The sequence below is a fragment of the Carcharodon carcharias genome, chromosome 8, assembly GCF_017639515.1.
Source record: "Carcharodon carcharias isolate sCarCar2 chromosome 8, sCarCar2.pri, whole genome shotgun sequence".
Classification (NCBI taxonomy): domain Eukaryota; kingdom Metazoa; phylum Chordata; class Chondrichthyes; order Lamniformes; family Lamnidae; genus Carcharodon; species Carcharodon carcharias.
This window is the reverse complement of record NC_054474.1, coordinates 102369213-102395026: the sequence shown is the minus strand read 5'-3', so window position 1 is coordinate 102395026 and position 25814 is coordinate 102369213. Positions and strand designations below refer to the sequence as shown.

Below are 25814 nucleotides of genomic sequence, written 5' to 3'. Positions count from 1 at the left end.
ATACTGGACAGGATAGTAATAAAGACAGAGGAAGTACCCGAAGGGTTGAAATCCTTGAAAGTTGATAAGTCACCAGAGCCAGATGGATTGTTTCCGAGGCTGCTGAAGGAAGTCAGGGAGGAGATAACAGATGCTCTGAGGATGATTTTCCAATCTTCACTAGATACAGGGGAGGTACCGGAGGACTGGAGAAACGCAAACGTTGTTCCATTGTTTAGAAAAGGATCAAAGGAAATGCCAAACAATTATGGGCCAGTTAGTCTTACATCGGTGGTGAGCAAATTAGTAGAATCAGTCCTGAGAGATAGGATTAACTGTCATGTGGAAAGGCATGGAGTAGTCAAGGATGGTCAGCATAGATTTGTTAAAGGAAGTTCTTGCCTCACAAATTTGATTGAATTCTTTGAGGAAGTGACAAGAAGGGTTGATGAAGGTAGGGCAGTGGATGTTGTGTACATGGATTTTAGCAAGGCATTTGACAAGGTCCCACATGGCAGATTGGTCAGGGTAATGTGGCAAACTGGATAAAAGGTTGGCTTTGTAACAGGAAACAAAGGGTAATGGTTGACGGATGCCTTTGCGAATGGAAAGTTGTCTCAAGTGGTGTTGGAACCCTTGCTGTTTGTGTTATATATTAACGATTTGGACATGAACGTGGGGGGCACGATTGGGAAATTTGCAGATGATGCAAAGATTGGCCGAGTAGTGGATAGTGTAGAGGAAAGCCATAATTTCCAAAATAGTGGAGTGGGCGGTAAAGTGGCAGATGGATTTTAACATAGAGAAGTGTGAGGTCATACATTTAGGGAGGTCAAACAGTTACAGGGATTACAAAATAAATGGGAATATACTAAGAGGGGTAGATGAAGTGAGAGATCTTGGCATACAAGTACACAGGTCCCTGAAGGCAACAGTTCAAGTAGGCAAGGTTGTAAAGAAGGTATATGGAATGCTCTCCTTCAGTGGCAGAGGTATAGAAACACTGGTGAGCCCACAACTGGAGTATTGTGTGCAGCTCTGGTCACCACATTACAGGAAGGATGTAATAGCTCTGGAGAGAGTGCAGAGGAGATTTACAAGAATGTTGCCAGGGTTAGAAAAGTGTAGCTATAAGGAGAGATTGGATAGGTTGAGGTTATTTTCCTTAGAACAAAGAAGGCTGAGAGGTGACTTGATTGAGGTTTACAAAATTATGAGGGGAATAGATAGAGTGGACAGGATAAATTTGTTTCTCTTGATGGAGAATTCTAGAACCAGGGGACATGGATTCAAGATAAGTGGCAGAAGGTGTAGGGGTGACATGAGAAAGAACTTTTTTATGCAGAGGGTAGTGGGTGTCTGGAATTTGCTGCCCAAGTTGGTGGTAGAGGCAGAAACTTTAAACTCTTTTAAAAAGTGCCTCGATCTGCACCTAAAGTGCTGTAAGCTGCAGGGCTATGGGCCGGGTGCAGGAAGGTGGGATTAGAAAGGGCACCTGCGTATCCTCGAGCTGGCATGGACAAGATGGGCCGAATGGCTTCCTTCTGTGCTGTAACTTTTCTATGGTTCTAGTCATGTATGACTAAGAACAACACATAGTGCGGGGAAGAACCCATCTCCTCATGAACTACTCAGGCTGATGTAAGCATGGGCACTATCTGCTTGCCCACCCAGCATTCAAGAAATGTCCAACAGTAAGACTTGGCGGGTTGGGGGGGGGCCCCTCAAAGGCTAAGGCTACCTGCTGGGTTAAATGCCCAACGCCAACATGGTACTCATCCTTCCAGAGTGCAACAAATCATTGAAGCACTTATGGCACAGGAGCCAGGTGCACCGCACCACATCGCGGGAGCTCACCACCTCCGCCATCTCCTCCCATGCACGTTTGGTCATGTGGGATGTCCTCCTCCTCCCATCCCAGGAGACCAACACCTCCCGCCGTGTTGCCACCTTCTCGAGGAGGGCAGCAAGGCAATCATCAGAAAAGTGAGGGGCACATTGGCCCCCGCTAGCCTGCCTTCTCCTTTGCCCTTCCCTCCAGAATGCCTTGCTGAGCAGACCCCCTGCAGTTGCAACTCCAGGCAGCCATTGCGAGCAACCTACAGGAGGCTGCCAGGCCTTCTTTAAAACAGACTGCTGGGTCGCCATTGGACCCAGCGGCCTGTGCACGTCTGCTGCAACCTGCACACTCCCGCTATCCGCGGGAGTCGGAAATGCGCTGGGTGAGTCTTAATTGGCCGACCTGCTCAAAATAGCGGCGAGGCCCCAATCACGGGCACCGATCAAGTCCGCAACCACTCCTGCTCCACCCTACCGCCAAAATGAAAGTTTTGGCCTAGATTACAGGACGACATAGATGGGCTGGTAAGATGGGCAGAGTGAGTGGCAAATGGAATTTAATCCTGAGAAGTGTGAGGTGATGCATTTTGGGAGCACTAACATGACAAGGGAATATACAATGAATGGTAGGACCCTAGGAAGTACAGAGGATCAGAGGGACCTTGCTGTACATGTCCATAGCTCCCTGAAGGCAGCAGAACAGGTAGATAAGGTGGTTAAGAAGACATAAGGGATATGTCTTTATTAGCCAAGACATAGAATATAAGAGCAGGGAGATTATGTTGGAGCTGTACAAAACGCTAGTTAGGCCACACTGGAGTACTATGTGCAGTTCTTATCGCCACACTATAGGATGGATGTGATTGCACTGGAGAGGGTGCAGCCATCATAAGAGCTGCTGTGAAGGCCACTAAGAATGCTGTCGCCTGTCTTTTTAAACTTATCTTGGGGTTTCAGTCTACTCAGTAAATAGTCTTTTTCAATATAAAAATGGATTTATAACACTATATTTTTCTATTTTCATCTGCTTTAAGTCACCTCATGAAGAGCAGCCCTTGCTCCCCACCTACCGCGGCAAGTCACCTCAACCACAGTGTTGCCCTTGCCCCCAGCAAGTCGCCTCAACCACAGGGCAGCCCCTGCCTCGGCACAGCACTGTCAGCCAGCCACGAAAAGGTGACTTGCCTGTGCACCAGCCTGAATGTGCAGTGTCTCAAACTTGAAGTCCAGCTGGAGACCCTGGCAAGCGCTGCGCAATATTCCTTGAATTGCAGTCGGCCAAGTGTATGCCTCATACATGCTGTTGTGAAATATGTCAGTGTGCGATCACGCCAACTTGGTCAGATGATCCAGGATGGGGGGATGATTCCGGCGAGCTGGGATTATAATGATATGCAGAAGTATTACAATGAGGTTCCCGATGCCCAATGATGAGAAATGCGGCCCGCCATTGATGGGCAGAGCGGATGATTGCAAACTGGTTTCATGCCATCGTGAAACCGATTTTTGGCCTTCTCACCATAATGTCCGCTCATGCCACCAAACATGCCTGACGCCAGCGAGTATAGAAAATTCCATCCATAGTCTGAGTCTATAATCAGAATAAGGAACTAACGTTAGCAACAAAAATGTGTGGATGCAGTGCGTGGATGTCTGCCTTCAAACTGAAGTAGCGCCAAACATAAAAATATGCAAAGATTTTTTGACTATTGTTCCTCATCTATTCCACACAGGAAACGGAGAGTGGTTTTGATAAAGAAAGAGAATAAATGGATAAATGTTCAGTTTGTTGCTCCCCCCAGTTCTGCTGAGAGTTTTCAGCATTAGATATTTATACATGCTCCAGTAATGAATATCCCTTTTCTTACAGTGTCAACAACCTGAAATGCTGGGGGAGGAGTGAGCTTGTGATTTCCAGAACGCTGCAGTTTCTCAACGACCTGTCTGTTGGATATCCTTTTTATTGATGTAACTGTGCAACTATGGTAGAAAAGGTTAGAGTTGTGTAGACTTTCACAACAATTGGCATGGTACAGCAAGAAAACAGCAGCTCCCCTTGCAAATGCTTCCCTCTCACTCGCTTTCCCTTCCCAATTGAAAAGTCTAGGAAAGGGAAACTTACTCCCAAATTATGAGGAAAATTATATGCCTTTTGGACTGTGAAAAAATCACAAGGGGTGAAGTAAATGATGAAGGGTGACAAAAAGCCTTTGTCACATTCTAACCCAACTGAAGTATATAGATCAGAAGAAACAGAGTAGATTGTGTTGAGCTCAAATGCTCCATGAGATTACTTACAATACTTCATCCAAAAGGCTAAGGAAACAATATTGGAGAGCTGAAATAAAAGTTAAAAATAAATCAGGTAGTGGAAGTATCAGCAGTGTTCAGCAGCAGTTCCTAGGTTAAGGATACAGCACGATGAGTTCAGCATCCACCATGACCTTCACAGGTATACTTGACTGTACAGAACTGAAAAAGACTGCATCTCCATCCACTGGTTTCATCCCAAAGATCACAACCTTCTGATCCCATTTTAGCTCTGATACCTTTGTTATGACTGGGATGGGAGGACTGCGTGAATTATCAAGCCCCACTACTCCGCAGGCCATACCATTAATTTAAATGTTTAATTTTCTCACCAGAATGACCAGTTGTGTCCCTATACTTCTAGTACCCAGAAGAAAAGAGACTCTGACCAGGCTTCTTTCAAAAAACTCAATGATTAATTTATTTTTAAACAAAATTTCTAATAAGTTTCTAATACTGGTTAACACACAATTGTAATCCTGAAGCATAACTATCTATCTCTTCTTGAAGAATTCCCCCAGCACACACACACAGGCACACATACATACAGACAAACAAATGACAGGCAGCTAGAGTCTCTGTGCAGAGATGGACTCTGGAGGATGGGTGTTATAAAATCAAGGATAAAATCTGCAGGGTTTGGTCCTGGAGCTCTGCTGGTCCCGGTGGATGTCTAGAAATTCTCACCAACTGGTCTCAGCTTTGCAGGTACAAATGCAGACTGGTTGCACTCAGATTAGGGTTCTCTGGCTACAGGTTGATAGCCACACACAATTTCACGCAAGGCAGAGAGAGAGAGAGAGCAGGTTAGGGTAGCCTTCCTTCCTCAGCTTGTCCTCCAACAAGACTGCCTTCAAAACAAGCAAAAAAATAGCAGATTAACAACTTCAGTTTTTTTCTTTCTCCCATGTGATTTCCAGTAGGTTACCAACCTTTGCCTTTTCAGTTTTTTTTCTCCAACAATTAATGTGATTGTTGTTCACAACAACCAGATCTTCCTCAAGTACTGTAAAGGAAGAGGCCTGCTTGCTGACAATTTCAAGGTGAATTTATGACCTTTTTAAAAAAAATCCCAGGTTAGTGTCCACATATCTAGATCATGCCATGTCCTTCCATATTAAAGAAAAATTCAGTCTTGAGAGATATGATTCTAACATGTCTCAGCCCTGTTGACCCGTGTCTAGCATGCCCTACGCGCTTGCCAGTGGTGTCGAGTAACAACCAGTTCGCACAAGTTTCCATTTGAACAATCACAATGCTTTATTTTACTCAAGGTAGCTTTATCACTAAATATCCCAATTACATTAACCAAACATTCTCTTATATGTGTGATATTACCCGTCTGTCCTCAGGTTGATCAAGCCTGCTGGCAGGGTACTTGCTCACAAAGTCCAACTTCGGGACTGCTTCTGGCGTGTTGGTGCTGGGTTCTCCTGCCTTTTATCCTCCTTTCTTTGTGCATGACCACAGCCACTGGAATTCGACTTATCAGTAGTATTGCACTGTTGATTAATTCATCTCTTGGACCCATCCTGCTGGTTGATTAATTCATCTCTCTGGCCCATCCTGCTGTTGATTAATTCATCTTTTGGGCCCATTCTGCTGGTTTGTTAACTCATCTCTTGTGTTGTTTTTCACAACTGGGCACAATGGGCCCCACCTCATGGTGAGGACACCTCCGGCTCCAAATGTGATCAATTCTGTTGTGATGTCATTAAATACAATATCACAGCAAACACCACATCTTGTGGTTAAATAGTTTCCAGTAAGCTTATTATCATTCAGGGATGTGATCAGCAGTCCCTGGTCATGCCCATCTCTCTGCATTAGCTGTTTTCTGACATGTTCTTATTAGGTTAACCCTTTACTGAGTATCACAGTCCTCCTTGAACCTAGAGGCTAAGCTGAGTAGGATCACACACACGAGGTACATCGATTCATCATGTTACATTTCATTCTAAATTCTATTTTAGCTTTAAGTATAGCATGATTACAACCTACACTACATGTGAGACAATCTCAGGTACACAAAACAAATTTCTTGATTCACTCGGAAATGCAGACGGCATTCACAGAATAACACCATTACCTGAATACCTAACACAACACATACACCGGTCAAAGTCCAAGGAGAGCCCATTACTACTTTTGCTGACACCCACCATGTATGTCCTGGCAGGTGGTGGGTCTCTACAATATTTTAAAACAAAAACAGAATTACCTGGAAAAACTCAGCAGAAGGGTCATGAGGACTCGAAACGTCAACTCTTTTCTTCTCTGCCAATGCTGCCAGACCTGCTGAGTTTTTCCAGGTAATTCTGTTTTTGTTTTGGATTTCCAGCATCCGCAGTTTTTTTGTTTTTATCTCTATAATATTTTGTTTAATTGAGACATCATCTGATACATCTTATCCTTACTCTTTTGTATTAACGCATTCAATTTAACGTAGTCTAACTTCAGGTTTGGTTACAGAGGTGGGTAATCAAACAGAAGATTTGGGGAATTGACAGACATGCTTCGCTCTCCCATGTGCAACCAATGTAAGTGAATGGTATTATTCAACATCATATCACCCCGTGATCCATTCACACATATTGATTGTGGATATTAATTAGACTTGGTTTTGTTGATTCATAGGGTCCAATTATTACAGGCCACACCGACCCATTATCATCAAACTGTTTATGCCAAAAAGGGTTTTTCAGGGGTTTTGAGATTCTCAAGGGGATGGCAGCTGCTATTTCGATTTCCAACTCCTTCTGTACAAAAGGACAGAGCAAACCATGTGTATGTTCCAGCTCATAGTTAGTTATATCAATCCTGGTAATATTAGTACCATTCCATCCTACCAGTTAGGGCTTTCCATCTGTGCCACATTGGGTGCCCATCCTTAAAAGTTACTTTCCCCACCTGGAGGAAAGGGTTTCCCTTGTCTGTTCTTCCCTTTGTCACCCAGTCTCGAGCTACATATCCAGGCAACCAGATATTATGTTTATTCTTTGGTATTGGGACGGGCCTTGCATGGTTATTGATGGTATCCTCTCCCTTGTCCCATGTTGGTCTTTCCCAATTGCAAGGCTACGATAGTGGTCTTAACAATAGACTTCCACCAGTCTCCATATATTAAACAACTAATATTAAAATTGGACACATTACTAATTTCTTCTTGGGCCACGGATAGATTCTCTGACCACTTACAAATTTTCTCAGTTATGTTTTCAATTTCTTCTGTTGTATTTACTTGTATCCCAAATTGCTTACCAAATAGTTTACCTATTTCCGTGCCCTGGAGTATGATTTTCTTTAATTGGTGGCTAAACGGAGTCAAATATCTGATCAGCCGAATTAACTATTCCAAGTCCTGCACCTGTTAATCCCATTCGGGTTTCTAGCACTGACCTTTTTCTACGCTTTTTAGACAGACCGCCTCTGTCATGAGCTCTCCTATGCCAGTGTTTTGATAGTGTCCTGACATGGTTCTGAGTAACTACTTTAGATGAGGTATAATCACACTGAGAGGGCCACATAGAATCCAGGTTAAACAACACCTTTCTAAACTTCACATAACATTCATAATGTATATTGTATGGCAGTCCTACAACCAGTCCCGAAGCGGGTATTGGTGACATTTCAAGGCATTCACAATTCTTACAGTCCTTTAATTTCTGCTGCAATTTTCCGCTCGGGCACTGAGCCATTTGTGCCATTACCAAGACTTCCGGATCTACCACATTTCCCTGGGCCTTGGTTTCATCTCAGCAAAAGTCCCAGCAATCCAAGTCTGTCCATGCCTCTTCCCAAATTACCTTATTCTGTTCTGTCCACATTCCTAATATCTGGTCACAGTTCATTTGGCTGACTCTGGCTGTCCAGATTGTCCAGCACAAGAGTCCGAATATCGCGAGGCACTTCATGGCGTTGCTCCCTTGCATTGGCCTGTTGGGGCAAATCAAGGCAATATGAGTTTCTCTCAGTCAAAAACCTTCAAAGTCCTCCTCATCTGAGGGGTTATCAAATATCTCCAGCATCTCTTCGTTCCTTCTGGCTGCTATGGCTTTCCATTCCTCCTCTGATATCCCTATGTCTTCCTCATCTTCCCTTTTCACTCCTTCGAACCCATCTGCGCTCTCATTTGGGTTTTCCCGATTCCCTGCATCACCTAAAGCATCCAACTGAACTGCTTTTGAGTGATATACTTCATGGAATCCGGCCTGTTTCCCTTGTCCCTTGGATGGTTTTAACTGATTGATGTGATACTACTTACTTCCTCCTGCGTCCAATCGGACCTTGTATATCAATGGGCTAGCTTTGTCCACAATGGTATATGGTCCTGCAAATTTTGGGGTCAGAAAACTCTCCATTTGTTGTATTCTCACCATCGCTTGTTCTCCTTTCAGTAGTTTGACAGGAGTTACCTTTCCATCAAAATAAGCTTTTCTTTGTCTTCGCCTGTTCCCCAATTTTACAGCTACTGCCAATTGTAAAGCTTGTAAAGTTTTTACTTGTTCCTTTATGTAGGTCTCGTGGTTGATAGCTTCTAACTATGGTTCTGATAAGTCTATTTCCAATAAGAACTCAATCCCTCTCATCTTACTCCCCGTCATTGCTTCATGGGGTGTGAATCCATTAGAACTTGATGCAATGTTTCGTACTATCATTAAGACATGGGTAATACTCTGTCCCAGGTTGTACTATTCTGTTGTACTACTTTCCTGAGCATAGTTTTCAAAGTTCTGTTCATTCTTTCTACAATATCACTGGAATACGGATGGTAGGCTGTATGGAATTTCTGTTGGATTCCTAGCAATTTATTGCCAACTGCAGCACTTGGGCAGTAAAGTGTGACCCTTGATCCGAGTCTATACTCCTAGGTAATCCCCATCTTGTGAAGGCCTGTTGTATCAGTATCTTTGCAGTGATGACTGCAGTATTGCTTTTCGTAGGAAAGGCCTCTACCCATTTGCTAAAGGTATCTATTATGACTAGAATGTACTTATAACCTCCTCTACAGACTGGCAATGGACCTACATAGTCAATTTGTAGATGACATGGTAGACATGGTCTTGCCACTGGTTGAGTATGTCTAAATTCTGCCTTGTTTGCCTATTGGTCTCGATCATTCTGAGCACATACTAGACTGTTTTCTACATAGTGTTTTACGTCCTTTCCTGCACAGGGCCACCAGCACAATTGTCTAATTTGGGTCTCCGTGGGTTCAATGCCTCGATGCCCATGCATATTGTGATTTTGATAAATTATCTGGTTTCTATCCTGTACTGGTATTATGTATAGTCCATTCCTCAATATCAATCCCTCCTTTATTCTTATGTTATTTTCTTCCCTTTTATATTCTGTGGACCATCTATCTGGGGCTTCTTGTTGAATTAATTTTAGCTCGCAGTCCTTCCTTTGCGCTTCCCTTAAGTCTTCTATATTTATTTGTGACACCTTGACTGCCACTACTTCTTCTACATCGGTACTTTCCCTCGGATCCCATCCTTTACCTAACAGTCTTGCTCCTTCCTTTGCTAAAAGGTCTGCTTTCCCATTTTCCTTGGCCCATGCCTCGGTTGTACTGTGGGCTTTAACCTTGATAATTCCATATTGGCTGTTAGCTGTAGTGACAGCCGTAAAACTTTCTTCAGTAAGGGGGCAGACAGCAGACAGCAACAGCTTTCCGTCTGCTGACACAAATCCCCTTGCTTCTCATAGTGGCAAGTATTCCGTCAGGCTGTTGCATACATACATTGAGCCTGAGTACATGTTTAGGGGTGGTGGGAATTTATGTGGGTGCGTCACTATTATAGGCTACTGCTGCTAATTCCGCTCCTTGGGCTGACATGTCCGATAGTAGTTTCAGGCTTATTTCATCCATTGTTCTACCATTTTGTGTTACCAGGATATCACACCCTGTTTTCCTAACATCATCTGCTACCATAGATGAAGCTTCTGCAAAAACTTTTAATGGAGCTTCCTTCTCTGCTCTCCCCAGAGGTTTTGACATGAAGGTACCCTTCGGGGCCCAAGCTGCCAAAACCTCACACTTGTGGGGTTCACCATGGTACTGTAAATTAGGGGCTAACAGAGGTGTCGTACAGATACACCCTTGCCTTGGAGTAGTAGGGTCCAAAGTGCAAGGGGGTTTTGGGAAACATTTCCATCCCTCAGATGTCCATCTAATAGTAGCTGGATGGGTGTACGTTCCATGAAAACTGCTATAGTACTAAGTCCTACGATATAAACAAAATGTTGCACTGTCCAAAATACAGCTAATAAGTGCTTTTCACAGACATAGGCTTTGTCTACTGCCACAAGGACCCTCGAGACATATGCCACAGGACAAAGTTTACCTGTTTGTTCTGGAGGAGTACCACAGACAGAGCTTCCTCTCTCGCAGCTACTTCCAATGCAAAAGGTTCCCCTGGGTTAGATACCTGGAGAACAGGTGTCCATAACAATGCTTCTGAGTGTGCTTGTCATTCCATTCCCAAGGTGCATTTTTCCTTCATAGAGTGTACAAGGAGGCAACCTTTTTCACAAAATCCCTCGGTATGATTATGGTAATAGCGTACCAATCCTAAAAAGGACTGTAGAGACCGCACATCCGTTGGGACGGGGAGCTGACATATGGCACACATCTGTTTGTCCTCTATGGAATGCATTCCTGCGAATAATGCAATGCCTAAATATGACACCTTATCTCTCATTACTTGGGCTTTTTTAGAATTTACCTTGGCTCCTATCTTGGTTAATAGAGCTAACAGTTTGGCTAGCAGTGTTAGATGCCCTTCCCTGGCCTCTGCTTTAGCAGTAAGTCATCAACATACTGTACCAAACATTTTGGACGCTTCTGGAGTGTTGGTCCTGGGTTCTTCTGCCTCACCCGGCCTTCAGTCTTCCTTTTATTCTTCCTTCTTCGTGTATGACCACAACCGCTGGAATTCGGCTTACCAGTGGTATTGTACTGTTGATTAACTCATCTCCTGGGCCCATCCTGCTGGCTGAGTAACTCATCTCTTGTGTTTAACTGGACACAATGGGCCCCACCTCATGATGAGGACACCTCCGGCTCCAAATGTGATCAATTCTGTTGTGATGTCATAAACCACATCTTGTAGTTAAATAGTTTCCAGTAAGCTTATTATCATTCAGGGATGTGATCAGCAGTCCCTGGTCATGCCCATCTCTCAGCATTGGCTGTTTTCTGACATGTTCTTCTTAGGTTAACCCTTTACTGGGTATCACAGCCCTTAAGAGATGAAACACCATTTCCAAATGTCAAAGATATGTACTAAATATAAACAGAATTCAAACATGTGCTTACTCAGCCATCCATTCCTTGTACAGAATCTGTTCAGTTTTCTGATTTTCTTACTTTCCAGACAATTATAAAAAAATTACAATCTTGATAATGCATCAGCAATTACATTACCTTTTTCAGCAATATGAACAATTTTTAAGTTATAAGGCTGTATTAGTAAGCTCCATTGGAACAGTCTGTCATTCTGAGTATTATTTTTTTCCACAAAGGCCTAAGGATTATGGTCAATATATACTAATGTTCCTTTACAGCCATGATGGATATATACCTCAAAATGCTTAAGAGCCAGTAACAATCCTTTCCTACTGTAGAGTATCTCTTTTGATGCCAATTTAATTTTTTAGAAAAGTACCCCACTGGCTTCTCCATGCCCGATTCATCTTCTTGAAATAAAACTGCACCCACCCCCAAGTCACCAGCATCGATTACCAGCTTGAAGGTTTTAGCGAAATTAGGGGCGGCTAATACTGGTTCATTGGAGTCGGTTTCAGCTTCTCAAAAGCTGACTGTCTGGCACTCTTTTGACCATACCACCTTTGCTTTCTTTTGTAATAAATCCATTAGTGGAGCTGCTATTGTGCTGAAGTTTGGTACGAATTTATGATGGAAACCACACATTCCTAAAAATCTCATGATTTCCCATTTGGTTTTAGGGCCAGGGAATTCCTTCGCTGTTCTTGGCAAGATTTGTCCCTGCCCCACGATATGCCTTAAATAAGTTACTTGCACTTTTGTGAACTCACGTTTTGCAAGGTTTATTACTAGACTGCTAATTGTAATTGTTTAAATAAGGCTTCCGATTGTTTTAAATGGTCTTTCCATGTGTTGATATAAACCAAGACATCATCCAATTGACCACACAATTCGGAACATGAGTGATCACCTGATTCATTAGTATTTGGAAAGTGGCTGGAGCATTTTTTAGTCCAAATGGCATTCATATGACCCATTTGGCATTACAAAAACCAATATCTCCTTACCTCGCGATGTTAAAGGTACTTGCCAGTATCCTTTCAACAAATCTGTCTTAGTAAGGAACAAGGCACTCCCAACCTTGTCAATACAATCTTCTAGATGAAGGATTGGTTAGGAAACCATTTTTGTTACTGAATTAACCTTTCTATAGTCTATGTAGAATCTGGTTGACCCATCAGGTTTAGGCATTAACACTGCTGGAGAACACCAACTGATTTGACTGGGCTCAATTTGGTGATTTTCTAAGACATATTGAATTTCTACTGTCATTTGTGCTTTTTTCTCTGGACTTAAACAATAAGAATGATGCTTTATAGGAGAAAATTCCCCTACATCCACATCACGTGTGGCTAAAGTTGTAGACCCTAGTTTATCCTTACAGACCCCTTTAAATTCTGTAAATAACCTCAATCGATCCTCTCGTCGTTCCACCTATAAGAATGAAAATATGGTATCTAATTGCCCTAATATTTCAGTTAGCTAACCAGATTGTAGGAGGTTCAATTTGTGAACTGTCTTAAAACTCCTTCTACCTACTCTCACTGTCTCTTTTGTCCTCTACTGTACTTACAACCTGACATACCTGCTGTTTCCTATCTTTCTCCCTGGTATCATCTTAACATATTGATGTGACAAAGCAGATTCTTTTTCCTACGATCTGGGGTATTTATCAAGTGGTTTACTTTACTAACCTTCTTAATTATATTGTATGGACTACTGAACTGTGCTTTCAGAGGTTCCCCCTGTAATGGCAATAGTACTACCACTTCAACCCCTGGTTGTAATGTTCGGGTCAGAGCTTACTTATCTGCCCATTCTTTCATCTTTGTTTGAGAAACTTGAGGATGTTCTTGAGCCACTTTGCAGGCTCCCGTGAGCCGTTCTTGGAACATGGACACATAATCTAACATAGAGGATCCACCCTTCTCTCCTAAAAACTTCTCTTTGATTAATTTCAGAGGACCTCTTAGCTCATGTCCGTAAATTAATTCAAAAGGGCTAAAGCCAGTAGATTCATTTGGTGAATCTTAGGTAGCAAATATGAGAAAATCCAGTCCTTTGTCCCAATCAAGGGGATATTTATGTCAGTATGCTTTAATCATTGTTTTGGCAGTTTCTTTTTTATTCATTCATGGGATGTGGGTTTCGCTAGCTGGGCCAGCATTTATTGCCCATCCCTAATTGCACCTTGAGAAGGTGGTGGTGAGCTACCTTCATGAACCGCAAAAGCCCATGTGGATACCCACAGTGCTGTTAGGAAGGGAGTTCCAGGATTTTGACCCAGCAACAGTGAAGGAACGGCAATATATTTTCAAATCAGAATGATGAGTGACTTGGAAGGGAACTTCCAATGGTTTGATGGTACCTCTCTAAAGCTCCCTGTGTTTGTGGATGATATGCTGTGGACTTTAGCTGTTTTATACCCAAACTACTCATTATGTTTGGAAATATTTTAAATGTAAAATTTGAACCCTGATCCAACTGGATCTCTACTAGCAATTCGTATCGAATAAAAAAATTAGGTTAACTTCTGTACCATTACTTTAGCCGTAATTGTCCTTAAAGGGATAGCCTCTAGAAATTGTGTTGTCATATCCATAATGGTAAGGATATACTGGTGTCTTGCTTTCGTTTTTGGTAACAGTCCCACACAGTCCACTAACACACCCTACTGAGTGGTTCTTCAAAAACGGGTATGGGAATTAAGGGTGCCAGTTTGATTCCATGTTGTGGTTTTCCTACCATCTGGCACGTATGGCACATTTTATAAAACTGTACCATGTCGTTATGAAGATCTGGCAGTAAAACTGCCAGTTTACCCACGCTTGAGTTTTCCGTATCCCTGCACGTCCTGCCATAGGAATTTCATGTGCTATCCATAGTATCTCTCTATGATATTTGGGTGGTACCACTACCTGATGAACAAGCATCCACTCCTTATCTGCAGGTCTGTGAGGAGGTCTCCACTCCCTCATTAGAATTCCAATTTTAATATAATAATGTTTTTGAGCTCCTTTAGCCTCAGCTTCAGTTTGGGCTGATTTGCTTTCTTACTTAAACTCTGGATCAACTTGCTGAGCCCCAATTAAAGTAGATTTGTTAAATGTCTCTTGCAGATTATCAAAGTATTTAAAGAAAGTTTGAGCCAGCGAAATATCTGTCTGCGGTATCACTTTGACCTTCGATGATGGACTTTGCTTAGGCATTGTTCATGAAAGGAAAATTCCTGGAACCATTTCCTGTAACTGCTCTGTCTGTTTAACTTCACTTGGTCTTTCTGTAATTATGGGAGAAGCCTTTGCTTCAGCTAAATCATTTCTCAGGAGTAAATCAACTCCATCTACAGGTAACCGCTGAACAATCTCTACCGTCACTGTCCCTGACAACAGTTTACACTCCAAGTGCACCCGGTACAAAGGTACGGGTATATACTCGCCACCAACATCATTGACTAAAACTTCGGCTTTTCTTGTGCTCTCTGGTGGAAAAGATATGCCTTTCCCCAGCAAAAGTGTTTGAATGGCCCCCATATCACATAGTATGATTATAAGTTTAGCTGTCTCATTTGAGGAGTAAGGGGTTACTTTTCCTCTCAACAAAAATTCTTTCCAACTCTCATGTATCTCATCCACCTCTCCTGAACTACCAGCAGTGTTCACACTCGTTTTCACAGATGCAGTTAACGCTACAATCGATCTGTTGTACTTTCAGCCAGGGCTCCTCTTCCGGCTTCACCCTTAGGTACCCCAATAAGTCCCATGGATTTACCACACAACTTCCAGTACCCTGCACGAACATGTCTCATCTTATTACAATGGAAACACTTAGGCCTTCGAACATCATTTCCACCCTTAGCACCTTCGCCTAAGCAGGAGTTTCCAGGGAATTCCCAGCTGTCCCTTCTCTTCCCACTTTCTATCCTTCTCGGGTTTGTGGGGATGATGGAAAAAGGGTTTGGATTTATGGACCAGCTCATAATTGTCAGCTATTTCAGCTGCCTGTTGTGCTCCTTTGGTCTTCAACATGGGCTCCAACCACTGGAGGAAGTGAATTTTTAAATTCTTCCAGGAGAATTATTTCCCTAAGAGCTTCATATGTTGTCTCTACCTTTAATGCCCATATCCAATGGTTAAAATTACTCTGCTTTACCCTCTCAAACTCAATATAGGTCTGTCTAGGCTGTCCCTGTCTCTTTATATTCCGAAATTTCTGCCTGTATGCCTCAGCGACTAACTCATATGTGTTCAGAATAGCCTTTTTCACTGCATCATAATCCAAAGGTACTTGTTTTGACAACGACGTATATACCTCATAAGCTCTACCCACCAACCTACTCTGTATAAGCAATGTCCAGATTCCTTTTGGCCATTTCATTTGCTTAGCCACCTTTTCAAACAAAAGAAAGAATGCCTTTACATCCCTTTCCTCAAACTTTGGGAGGGCTTGCACAAATTAAGGCCATTTAACTCTCAATTAAAATCATTAATGGAGCTACCCATCCAACCTTGTGCTGGCTGGCAGGCGAAGAGCCCAGGTGGCCTCCGCATTTTTTATGGAACCTCACCCACGGGCGGGATGAGATTTCATGAATGATTTTAAATTTTGACAAAACTTTTTATTGAAATTAATGCACATGTCCCAGCTCATGTGACAGTTTCACATGAGGGGATATGTCATAAAAAATTTTCTCGCCACTTTATTAAACCTGTTAGACTTAAAACTAGTCTCCCTGAGGCACAGAGGTGCCCAAGGGAGATTTCTGCGCTCTTTCGTGTGCATGCGGGCGGAAGAGCGCACTCCCGACTCAGACAACTCCCACCCCACCTGCACAGGGAGTGCACAGCACCTTAATTGGCTCACCGATGTAAAATGGCAGCGTGGACCCGATCGGTGGCACTGATCGGGTGTGTACCCACTCCCACTACCCCTTCACCTGCCCAACAGGTAAAAGATTCTGCCCCTGGTCTCCGTCTTGTTAACCCTTACCAATTATTATTTGGCATCCAATCACCTGCTGTCTGCATTTCAAATCCTGCGCAAGATCCCAATTTATTTTACAATGCAATCATATATCACATATATTATGCAAACTCATGAACGGGCCTAGCGCCATCACTTTCGGCTGTGAAAAGTGCCCAATTTACCTCAGATTACCCTGAAAGGGCAAGGTATCTCAAAAGTTTGAGAACAGGTGCAGCTAGCTATTTCATGCTGTGACTATGCAGCAGCAACATGAGTGGTGTTCGCCACAAACAGGATGCTGCTGTCAAGCCAAAAAGACATTCTGCCTATCACACAAATGAGTAATGTGGCATACGAATTTCAGTGCCAGTGTGATTCTAGGCATGTAGGCCATACGTCCCAAAGACTGACGGATTGTATCAAACAGCATGTCCCAGCCGCAGTTCGCAACGTGCAGGGTACGGATAGTACCAAACCAGCCCCTGCTTGCAAAACTCAAAACACAGTGTCCAACATTAGATATGATTCCATGATTGGACAACATTTGCTAAATAATCCTCAGTGTGCTAAGAATTATGCTGACAACCAAGGTAAGATTGTTAGCCGGGCTTGCAATGTGGTACATTTGTATGTACTGGAAGCTATATATATTAATGCACAGCATCCTGTTCTTTGCAGACAGCAAGAACATGTACATATGTTGTGCCTGTTTCAGCCAAATAAAATAAGTGACAGCCATTTGCTGGTTCATTCCTCAGGGCAATGCCTTGACCAATTAGGGTCAAGCTCCTTGGTTTAAATTTCAAACGATGCTTGTCAGTCACTGTCAGTGTTGCTTTCTCCATGACAATGTCACTTGCTAACCAAACAGCAATCTCTTCACATATAGTATAAATTGTTGTTTCCCCTTTATATTGGTATTCTTGCGAGTATCCTGATGAGTGCAAGGTGAAAAGCTTAGGTATGTCTCCTTTTTCAGCTATACTCAAGTTCTGTACTACCAAATGTTTAATTTATTTTTAAACAAAACTTCTTTTAACAAGTTGGAAGTACTGGCTAACACACAATTGTAATCGGGAAGTATAACTATCTATCTCTTCTTAAAGAATTCCCCTAGCACACATACGCAGACACACACGCAGACAAACAAAGGGCAAACTGATAGAGTCTCTCTGCAGAGATGGGCTTTGGACGATGGGGCGTTATAATATAAAGGATAAGACGCTGTTAACCAGGAGTTCCCTCGTGTGTGCTGGTCCCGGTGGATGGTTGGAGGTTCTCACCAACTGGTCTCAGCTTTGCAAGTCCAAATGCTGACTAGTTACACTCAGATTAGTGTTCTCTGGCTACAGGTTGAAAGCAACACACAATTCTAGGCAAGGTAGAGACAGAGAGCCAGTTAGGGTAGCCTTCCTACCTCAGCTGGTTCCCCAATAAGACTGCCTTCAAGAACCAGCAGGTTCACAACTTAATTTTTTTTTCTTTCACTCATGTGATTTCCAGCAAGTTACCAACCTTCCTTTTCAGTTTTTGTTTCTCTATCAGTTAAAACGATTGTTGTTCAAAACAAACAATCAGATCTTCCTCAAGTACCATATATTTCTTGGAAGAGGCCTGCTTGTTGACAGTTCCAAGGTGAACTTATGACTTTCTTCAAAAAAAATCCCAGGTTAGCATCTAAAATGTGCAGGTCATGTCATGTCCTGCCATTTTTTACAAGTTGAGTGCAAGATGAAAAACTTAGACACGTCATCTTGAAATGTATGATTCTAACACCTTTCAATATCCCATCTATCAAGATGTATCCATTGCTGGCCTAACGTCCCCTGCTGGAATGGTCTATTCTGCAGGATTATAACCTACATGAGGAAGCTATACTTTAATGATGTTGGACATCTCTCTGGGATCCCATTTTTCTGGGTAGTTTTCAGGAACTAATATTATCTGAAAAAACACCTGTTTTCCAATACATCTATTGCCCTTAATCCTTCCTCAATCTAGCTGTCCTATTTTTAACTTTCTCTGAGGGTAGAATGTGCCTCTTGTGGCAGGGTTCCTTGAGTAAAAAATGGTGAGTTTCAGAAAAGGTGTTTTTACCCCGAGCCAAGCAGTAGTTTTGTGGCTCTTGTATTCGATTACTGCATTTTCCTTGTATCCAGATCTTTTAGCCATAGTCCACGGAGGATATAATCTCTTTCTATTAGAGAGAGACATTACATTCTGTACCTTGAAGGGCACCACTTCACATCAAGTGTCAGGCAAAGTAAAGAGGTAGGCCTCCATGAACTATAACAGCTGATACGGGGATTGAACCCTTGCTGTTGGTATCTTTCCGCTCCACACTCCAGACATCTAACCAACTCAGCTAACAGATTACTGATTATGACAGAGCTTTTCTGTTGCTATTTCCAGTGACTGTTCATGAGGCATTTAAGCCTCTAACACAGCATCGGTAGGAGTGACCAATGCATGGTCATTGTGGAGACAAAGTCCCTTCTTCGCATTGAGGATACCCTCCATCATGTTGTGTGGCACTACCACCGTGCTAAGTGGGATAGATTTTGAACAGATTAGTAACTCAGGACTGGATATCCATGAGGTGCTGTTGGTGATTAGCAGCAGCAGAATTGTACTCAGTCACAATCTGTAACCTCATGGCCTTGCATATCCCCCACTCGATCTTACCATCAAGTCAAACGATCAAACCTGGTTCAATGAAGAGTACAGGAGGGCTTGCCAGGAGCAGCACCAGGCATGCCTAAAAATGAGGCGTCAACCTGATGAAGCTACAATGCAGGACTACATGCATGCCAAACAGCAAAAGCAGCAAATGATAGAGAGAGCTTAGTGATTCCACAACCACCGGATCAGATCTAAGCTCTGCAGCCCTGTCACATCTAGTTGTGAATGGTGGTGGATAATTAATTCACTGGAGGAGGCGGCTCCACAAATATCCCCATCCTCAATGATGGAGGAGTCCAGCACATCTGTGCAAAAGATAAGTCTGAAGCATTCACAACGATCTCAGCCAACAGTGCCGAGTGGATGATCCATCTCGGCTTCCTTCACACGTACCCAGCATCACAGATGCCAGTCTTCAGCCAATTCAATTCACTCCACGTGATATCAAGAAATAGCTGAAGACACTGGATACTGCAAAGGTTATAAGCCCTGACAATATTCCAGCAATATTACTGAAGACCTGTGCTCCAGAACTTGCTGTGCCCCTAGCCAAGCTGTTCCATCACAGCTACAATACTGGCATCCATCTGGTAATGTGGAAAATTGCCCAGGTATGTCCTGAACACAAAAACCAGGACAAATCCAGCACAGCCAATTACCACCCCATCAGTCTACTCTTGATCATCAGTAAAGCAATGGAAGGGGTCATCAACAATGCTATCAAGCGGCACTTGCCTAGCAATAACCTGTTCACTGATGCTCAGTTTGGGTTCTGCCAGGGATACTCATCTTCTGACCTCGTTACAGCTTTGGTTCAAACATGGACAAAAGAGCTGATCTCCAGAGGTGAGGTGAGAGTGACTGCCCTTGATGACAAGGCAGCATTTGACCAAATATGGGATCAAGGAGCCCTAGCAAAACTAGAGTCAGTGGGAATCGGGGGAAAACTCTCTGTTGGTTGGAGTCATACCTAGCACAAAGGAAGATGGTTGTGGTTGTTGGAGGTCAATCATCTTAGTTCCAGGACATTACTGTAGGAGTTCCTCAGGGAAGTGTCTGAGGCCCAACCATCTTTAGCTGTTTCATCAATGACCTCCCTTCCATCATAAGGTCAGAAGTGGGGATTTTCGCTGATGATTGCACAACGTTCAGCACCATTCACAACTCTTCAGATACTGAACCTGTCCATGTCCAAATGCAGCAAGACCTGGACAATATCCAGGCTTGGGCTGACAAGTGGCAAGTAACCTTCGTGCCACACAAGTGCTAGGCAATAACCATATCCAGTAAGAGATAGTCCCTTGACATTCAATGGTATTAGCATCACTGAATCCCCCACTATCAACTTCCTGGGCATTACCCTTGACAAGAAACTGAACCGGACTAGCCATATAAATGCTGTGGCTACAAAAGCAGAGGCTAGGAAATCTGTGGTGAGTAACTCACCTCCTGACTCCCCAAAACCATCTACAAGGCAGAACTCAAGAGTGGTGGAATACTTTCCACTTGCCTGGGTGAATGCAGCTCCAACAACATTCAGGAAGCTTGACACCATCCAGCACAAAGCAGCCCGCTTGATTGGCAACCCATCCACAAACGTTCTCTCCCTCCACCACCGATGCTCAGTAGCAGCAGTGTGTACCACCTACAAGATGCACTGCAGAAACTCACCAAGGCTCCTTAGACAGCACCTTCCAAACCCACAACCACTACCATCTAGAAGGGCAAGGGCAGCAGATATATGTGAACACCACCATCTGGAAGTTCCCCTCCAAGTCACTCACCATCCTGACTTGGAAATATATCACTGTTCTTTCACTGTCACTGGGTCAAAATCCTGGAACTCCCTCCCTAACAGCACTGTAGGTGTAGCTACACCAGATGGACTGCAGCGATTCAAGAAGGCAGCTCACCACCACCTTCTCAAGGGCAATTAGGGATGGGCAATAAATGCTGGCCTAGCCAGCGAAGCCCACATCCCTTAAATGAATTTTAAAAAGCCTTTTAAGTGAACCAAAGGGTGAGGTACCAAAGGGTTCTGAGAAGGCTTTTGTAGCACAAAGAGTAGTGCAAAAGCTGGGGAAGCCCTGCAGGGGGTGTAGTGCATTGTAGATGAATGAATCACCGGCAATGGTAGAGTAGAGAAGATACCATTCGAGGAATAAGAAATTGCTGCTGGTTCTTGAGGCAGGAAATGTACTGTCCTAATCCCCTCTTTGACCTACTACTGTTGGAGCTGTTAAATTGGTGTAGGTATTTCATTATTGTTTTACTGATGTTGAGCACAGTTGAGAATTCTTATCTCTGAATATTGGATTGACATCCAGTGGGGTACCTACATAGAAACATAGAAAATAGGGGCAGGAGTAGGCCATTAGGCCCTTCAAGCCTGCTCCGCCATTCGTTATGATCATGGCTGATCATCCAACTCAATAGCCTGCTCCTGCTTTCTCCCCATATCCTTTGATCCCTTTCACCCCAAGAGCTATATCTAACTTGAAAACATACAATGATTTGGCCTCAATTACTTTCTGTGATAGCGAATTCCACAGGCTCACCGCTCTCTGGGTGAAGAAATTTCTCCTCATCTCAGTCTTAAATGGTCTACCCCTTTTCCTCAGACTGTGACCCCTAGTTCTGGACTCCCCCACCATCGGGAACATCCTTCCTGCATTTACCCTGTCGAATCCTGTTAGAATTTTATAGGTTTCTATGAGATCCCCCCTCATTCTTCTGAACTCTAGCGAATATAATCCTAACTGACTCAATCTCTCCTCATATGTCAGTCCATATATATGTTTACATATGATGGGAGTGGAGTGACAAACTCATTATCACATCTTCCTGGGACAGATTTAGACTGACAACCTGTAGATGTTAAAAAGGCCTTTGCCACGGAAACAAACCAGAGCACAATATGCCTAATGTAAAACAGTGGAAGAAATGTGTTGCCCTGTGTTCAGCTGACACAGATGAGTGTTGAGATTTTCTTCAATGAGGAAATTAAAAACGCAGCCTATAGCTAGACCTTAATATACTAGAGAATGAGGGAGAATCTATTAATCAAGTTTATTGCACATGGCATATTATTAAGAAAAAAGTATCCCAAGGTGACTTTGTCTTCCATGAGATTACAGAAACTGCAATTTGCATGTGAAAGTTAAATTTCATTTAGAGAATGATTAAGATCCTTCTGAACACAGGTTAGTGATAGATTCTTCGTTATTCGATTATATCCAAACTGTAAGTGACTTGAACACAGGTATTGTTTTAGTGATGATACAAGATTATGTTCAGTAATGGGAGGAGGGTAAAATTGTTGGAATGGGGAAATAAAATAGTGTTCAGACTGTTACTGGTTTTATAAGTTTTACATGTTGAATTCTCATCCTTTTACAAGACACTGAAGCCCTTCTCATGGCTCAGTGAGGAAATGTAAAGTGTGGTTTGATACTCAACCATATAGATCCCATATGCACAAGTTAGCTGATCTCAGGCAGGCAACAATTGAGATGCTACAGATCTCAGCATCCTTGTTTACCTTGGATCGGGCACATTACCCAATTAGTTATCCTTCATGTATCAACTGAAATAGTGATGGTCCTTAGACTAAATGACCTTGCAGGGACTCACAGATGCCTAATACTGCTCTCACCTAATATCCACACATAAACATCCCTAGCCGGATATTTATAAGGAACTGAAGCCCTGGTTGCTTTGTTTTTTCTCTTTCAATGACACTGAGACCAATTCTGATTCCACGTTTTGTCAGATCAGCAATTTTATCACAGCCTGAGACATGTAAGAATATTGGAACGCAAATGGGCCATTCCACATACTATTAATCGTCGTGATTTGTATCTGTTACTCACTTTTGACCCAATTCCTTGATTACAGAATAAAAACTTTTCCATTTCAGCTGTGAACATTTCAATCGACCCAGCAATTTTGAACCTCTAGTCTGCATATACCGAAATGGAAATTGTTTATACTCACTAGACTATTGAGAAGCTTTGCCTTACTTGGTTTATTCATGTACATGGGATTGCCATTCTCTAATCACCCCATCGCAAAAAATGGGACAAGTTGCCTGACCAAGCTGCTCAGAGTTATTCATGAAAGACTGGGTTATCTCGCACTGTGGTGAATTAACTGTGTTCCCCTCCTCCAATAGATACTTCCCACCTTTGCCAGACTTCGTTAAGTAAATACATTTACCTGTTTGCGATCAACATGGAATACCCAGATTAAGCATTTTGAAAAATCTGGAAAAATCATGTTACACCAATGACCCCTCCCAATTAGAACCACTTTCATGTCATGCCATAACATTGGATTGATTTGATTGCTGCTCATCTCTATTAGAGCACAAAATGGAAACTCTCACTGTCTGAGTCTCCCAGGTACATTAGGAAACAAGCTGGTCTTAGTTCCTTGCAAACCAGAGCTACTAGCATTGGAACCAAAATAAAATTATTCCATCCGAGCTGGAGGAATGTTACATTATTTGTATTCTTATTAAATCTCTGTAATTTAGGAAAACTATACATGATGCAGTATGAAATGTTAGAATTGGAAAATGGATATTCATCTAAAACATGGCATCTGGCTCAAAGACCAGCCCCTATTTTCTTTACACGTTCCTGGTTCACGACTCTCATTGTTTATCTGTTTCCGTTAGCCATAGAGATCCGCTTCTTCAATTCCCCTCATAAATTGGCTTGTTAGGCATAATAATTTCTCTACACTAATCAGTACCTGTTGAGAACTGGACCTGAACTGGATAATTTGAAATATATAAGAGCAGAAAATAATGGAACTGCACAGACAGATTAACATTTCATCTGTGTCTATTCATCAGAGATGAACTATTCTGGTAGAGGTTCTGGAGAAACCCTGTTCCCTCCAATGCTAGTTGACCTGTGCACTTTCATCACTTTCTTGATTTTTATTTCCAATGTCTAGCTTGCTTAGTTTTTGTTTTTAAGTTCATTCTAAAATAGGACTAGTTATCTGATCCCCTTGGCCATCAGGGATTTTGCATTTCGATATCAACTGAGGATATTAAGCTTTCCTTTCTGATTGTTTTCTGAAAATCACAGGAGTGTTAGAAAATAAACAAATAAAAAAATTGGTCATTGGAACCAGGTTTGTCAATTGCTCAGCATCAAAGGAAGAAATTGCTGTTTCCTTCTTAACATCTGAGCCACTGGCTGATCTGTTCCCACTCATCCAAATTGACAACTCTTAGGTTGCGGAGGAGTATGCTTCTAATGTTTATAAACGTGTAATCAAGCTTGACTCTGGTCCCTGGTGGTTGCATGCAATCGTGGATCAGTCAAGTCATTTGGTTCGATAAGAAAGGAAAAGCAATTTTTATATTTTTTTATATATATATCAACAAAACGTAAATGACTTGAAACAAGTTTTTTGTTTCTAATGGTGTATTGTTATTAAAGTTAAGTTTTAAACCTTTTGCCCCCGCAAGGCAGGCAGTGAAAGCTCCAGAAAGTAATACCCACCCACTTTTATGCTGGAATTTAATATGCAACTTTTTATTGGAAAATAATCGCACTTGTCTGCCAAAATCCACCGTGCAATATTTCTGTTTGTACGGATAATGCAATAAAGGCACAGGCTGCTATTTATCACTGCAAATTCTGAGCTTTTCAGGATTCTTTTTATTATTTTAATATATTTCCTAGGTATTAAATCAAAAAAATGATGAATTACACTTGTCTTGGCTGTGTGGCCATTTTCGCCCCAAATACAATACACATCCCAATTTTGGTGGTTATTTTGACTGTTTATGATGTGTCTGTTATTTTTCTCTGGGAAATATTGTGAGCGATTTTGAAATAATATTGCCAAAGTAATTTTCATCACTGTTTGTGCACTGGCTGTGTGTGCTTTCCAGCTTTCTTGAACATCTGTATTGTACTAGTGCACAATGTTCTGTAGCTATATGAGCATTTTAGTGGGAGAGGAGAAATAGAAAAAGGTGCAGATTTTTTTCCCCTTCAAGTTTTTGCTTGCCTTTTTTGTATGGATTGGATGAAGATAGTTAGTGCGAATGAATGGGATAGTTTACATATCTCAACTACCCTTTCTCATTCCCAGGTCAAGTATTGGATAATAGAGCAAGACAATGAGAGGCTATTCATCCCATTGTATCTTTGCACATATTATTAAATGAATGAAATTCCTTTTAGATTAATCCATCAAACAATCCCCAGGGCCTGTACAACTCAGATTAGGTACAGATCAAAACTTCCTCTACATTTTCCCCTCAAACACTCACAGGACAGATACATCATAAGTTAGGTACAGAGCAAACTCCCACTACATTGTTCCAGGGTGGGCTCTTTGTACCCCAGAGCAAATGTTGAGGGCAAGCCTGCCTCTGCTTAGCCAGCTTGTCCTGCTTTTATTTTTTAGGCGGCAACTTTTTTTTAGAATGAGACAGGACTTCTCTCTGCCTCCAGGAGCAAGTCCCAACTCTTAGAGCTGCAGGCCATCGGAGGCCAGCAGCTCTGCACACTAGCAGCGCCAGTGGGAGTGATGGTTACTGCTGGTGCTGCAGGTAGGCCAAGGAAGTGGTGTTCAGCAATGGACCCAGACATTCAGGTTGTTGGGGCTAGGCTGACAGGCTCTGGTGAGGGGGTGTGGGAGGCATGTTGAACAGGGCATGGAGAGGGTAGATGTGGGGAGGCAAAACTGTGGGGTGAGGCCTCTGATTGGCACT

At 42.6% G+C, this 25814-nt stretch overlaps 1 protein-coding gene across 1 annotated transcript in view; it reads left to right on the top strand.

The window, feature by feature from the left end:
* Positions 1-25814, top strand: part of LOC121281476 (ran-binding protein 17-like) — a gene marked incomplete at its 5' end in the record, with an annotated part of 1080904 nt that overhangs the window by 519357 nt on the left and 535733 nt on the right. The window contains one exon of the mRNA XM_041194421.1: positions 3689-3769. Coding sequence (XP_041050355.1) covers positions 3689-3769 — 81 coding nt within the window. The remainder of the gene's footprint in view (positions 1-3688; positions 3770-25814) is intronic.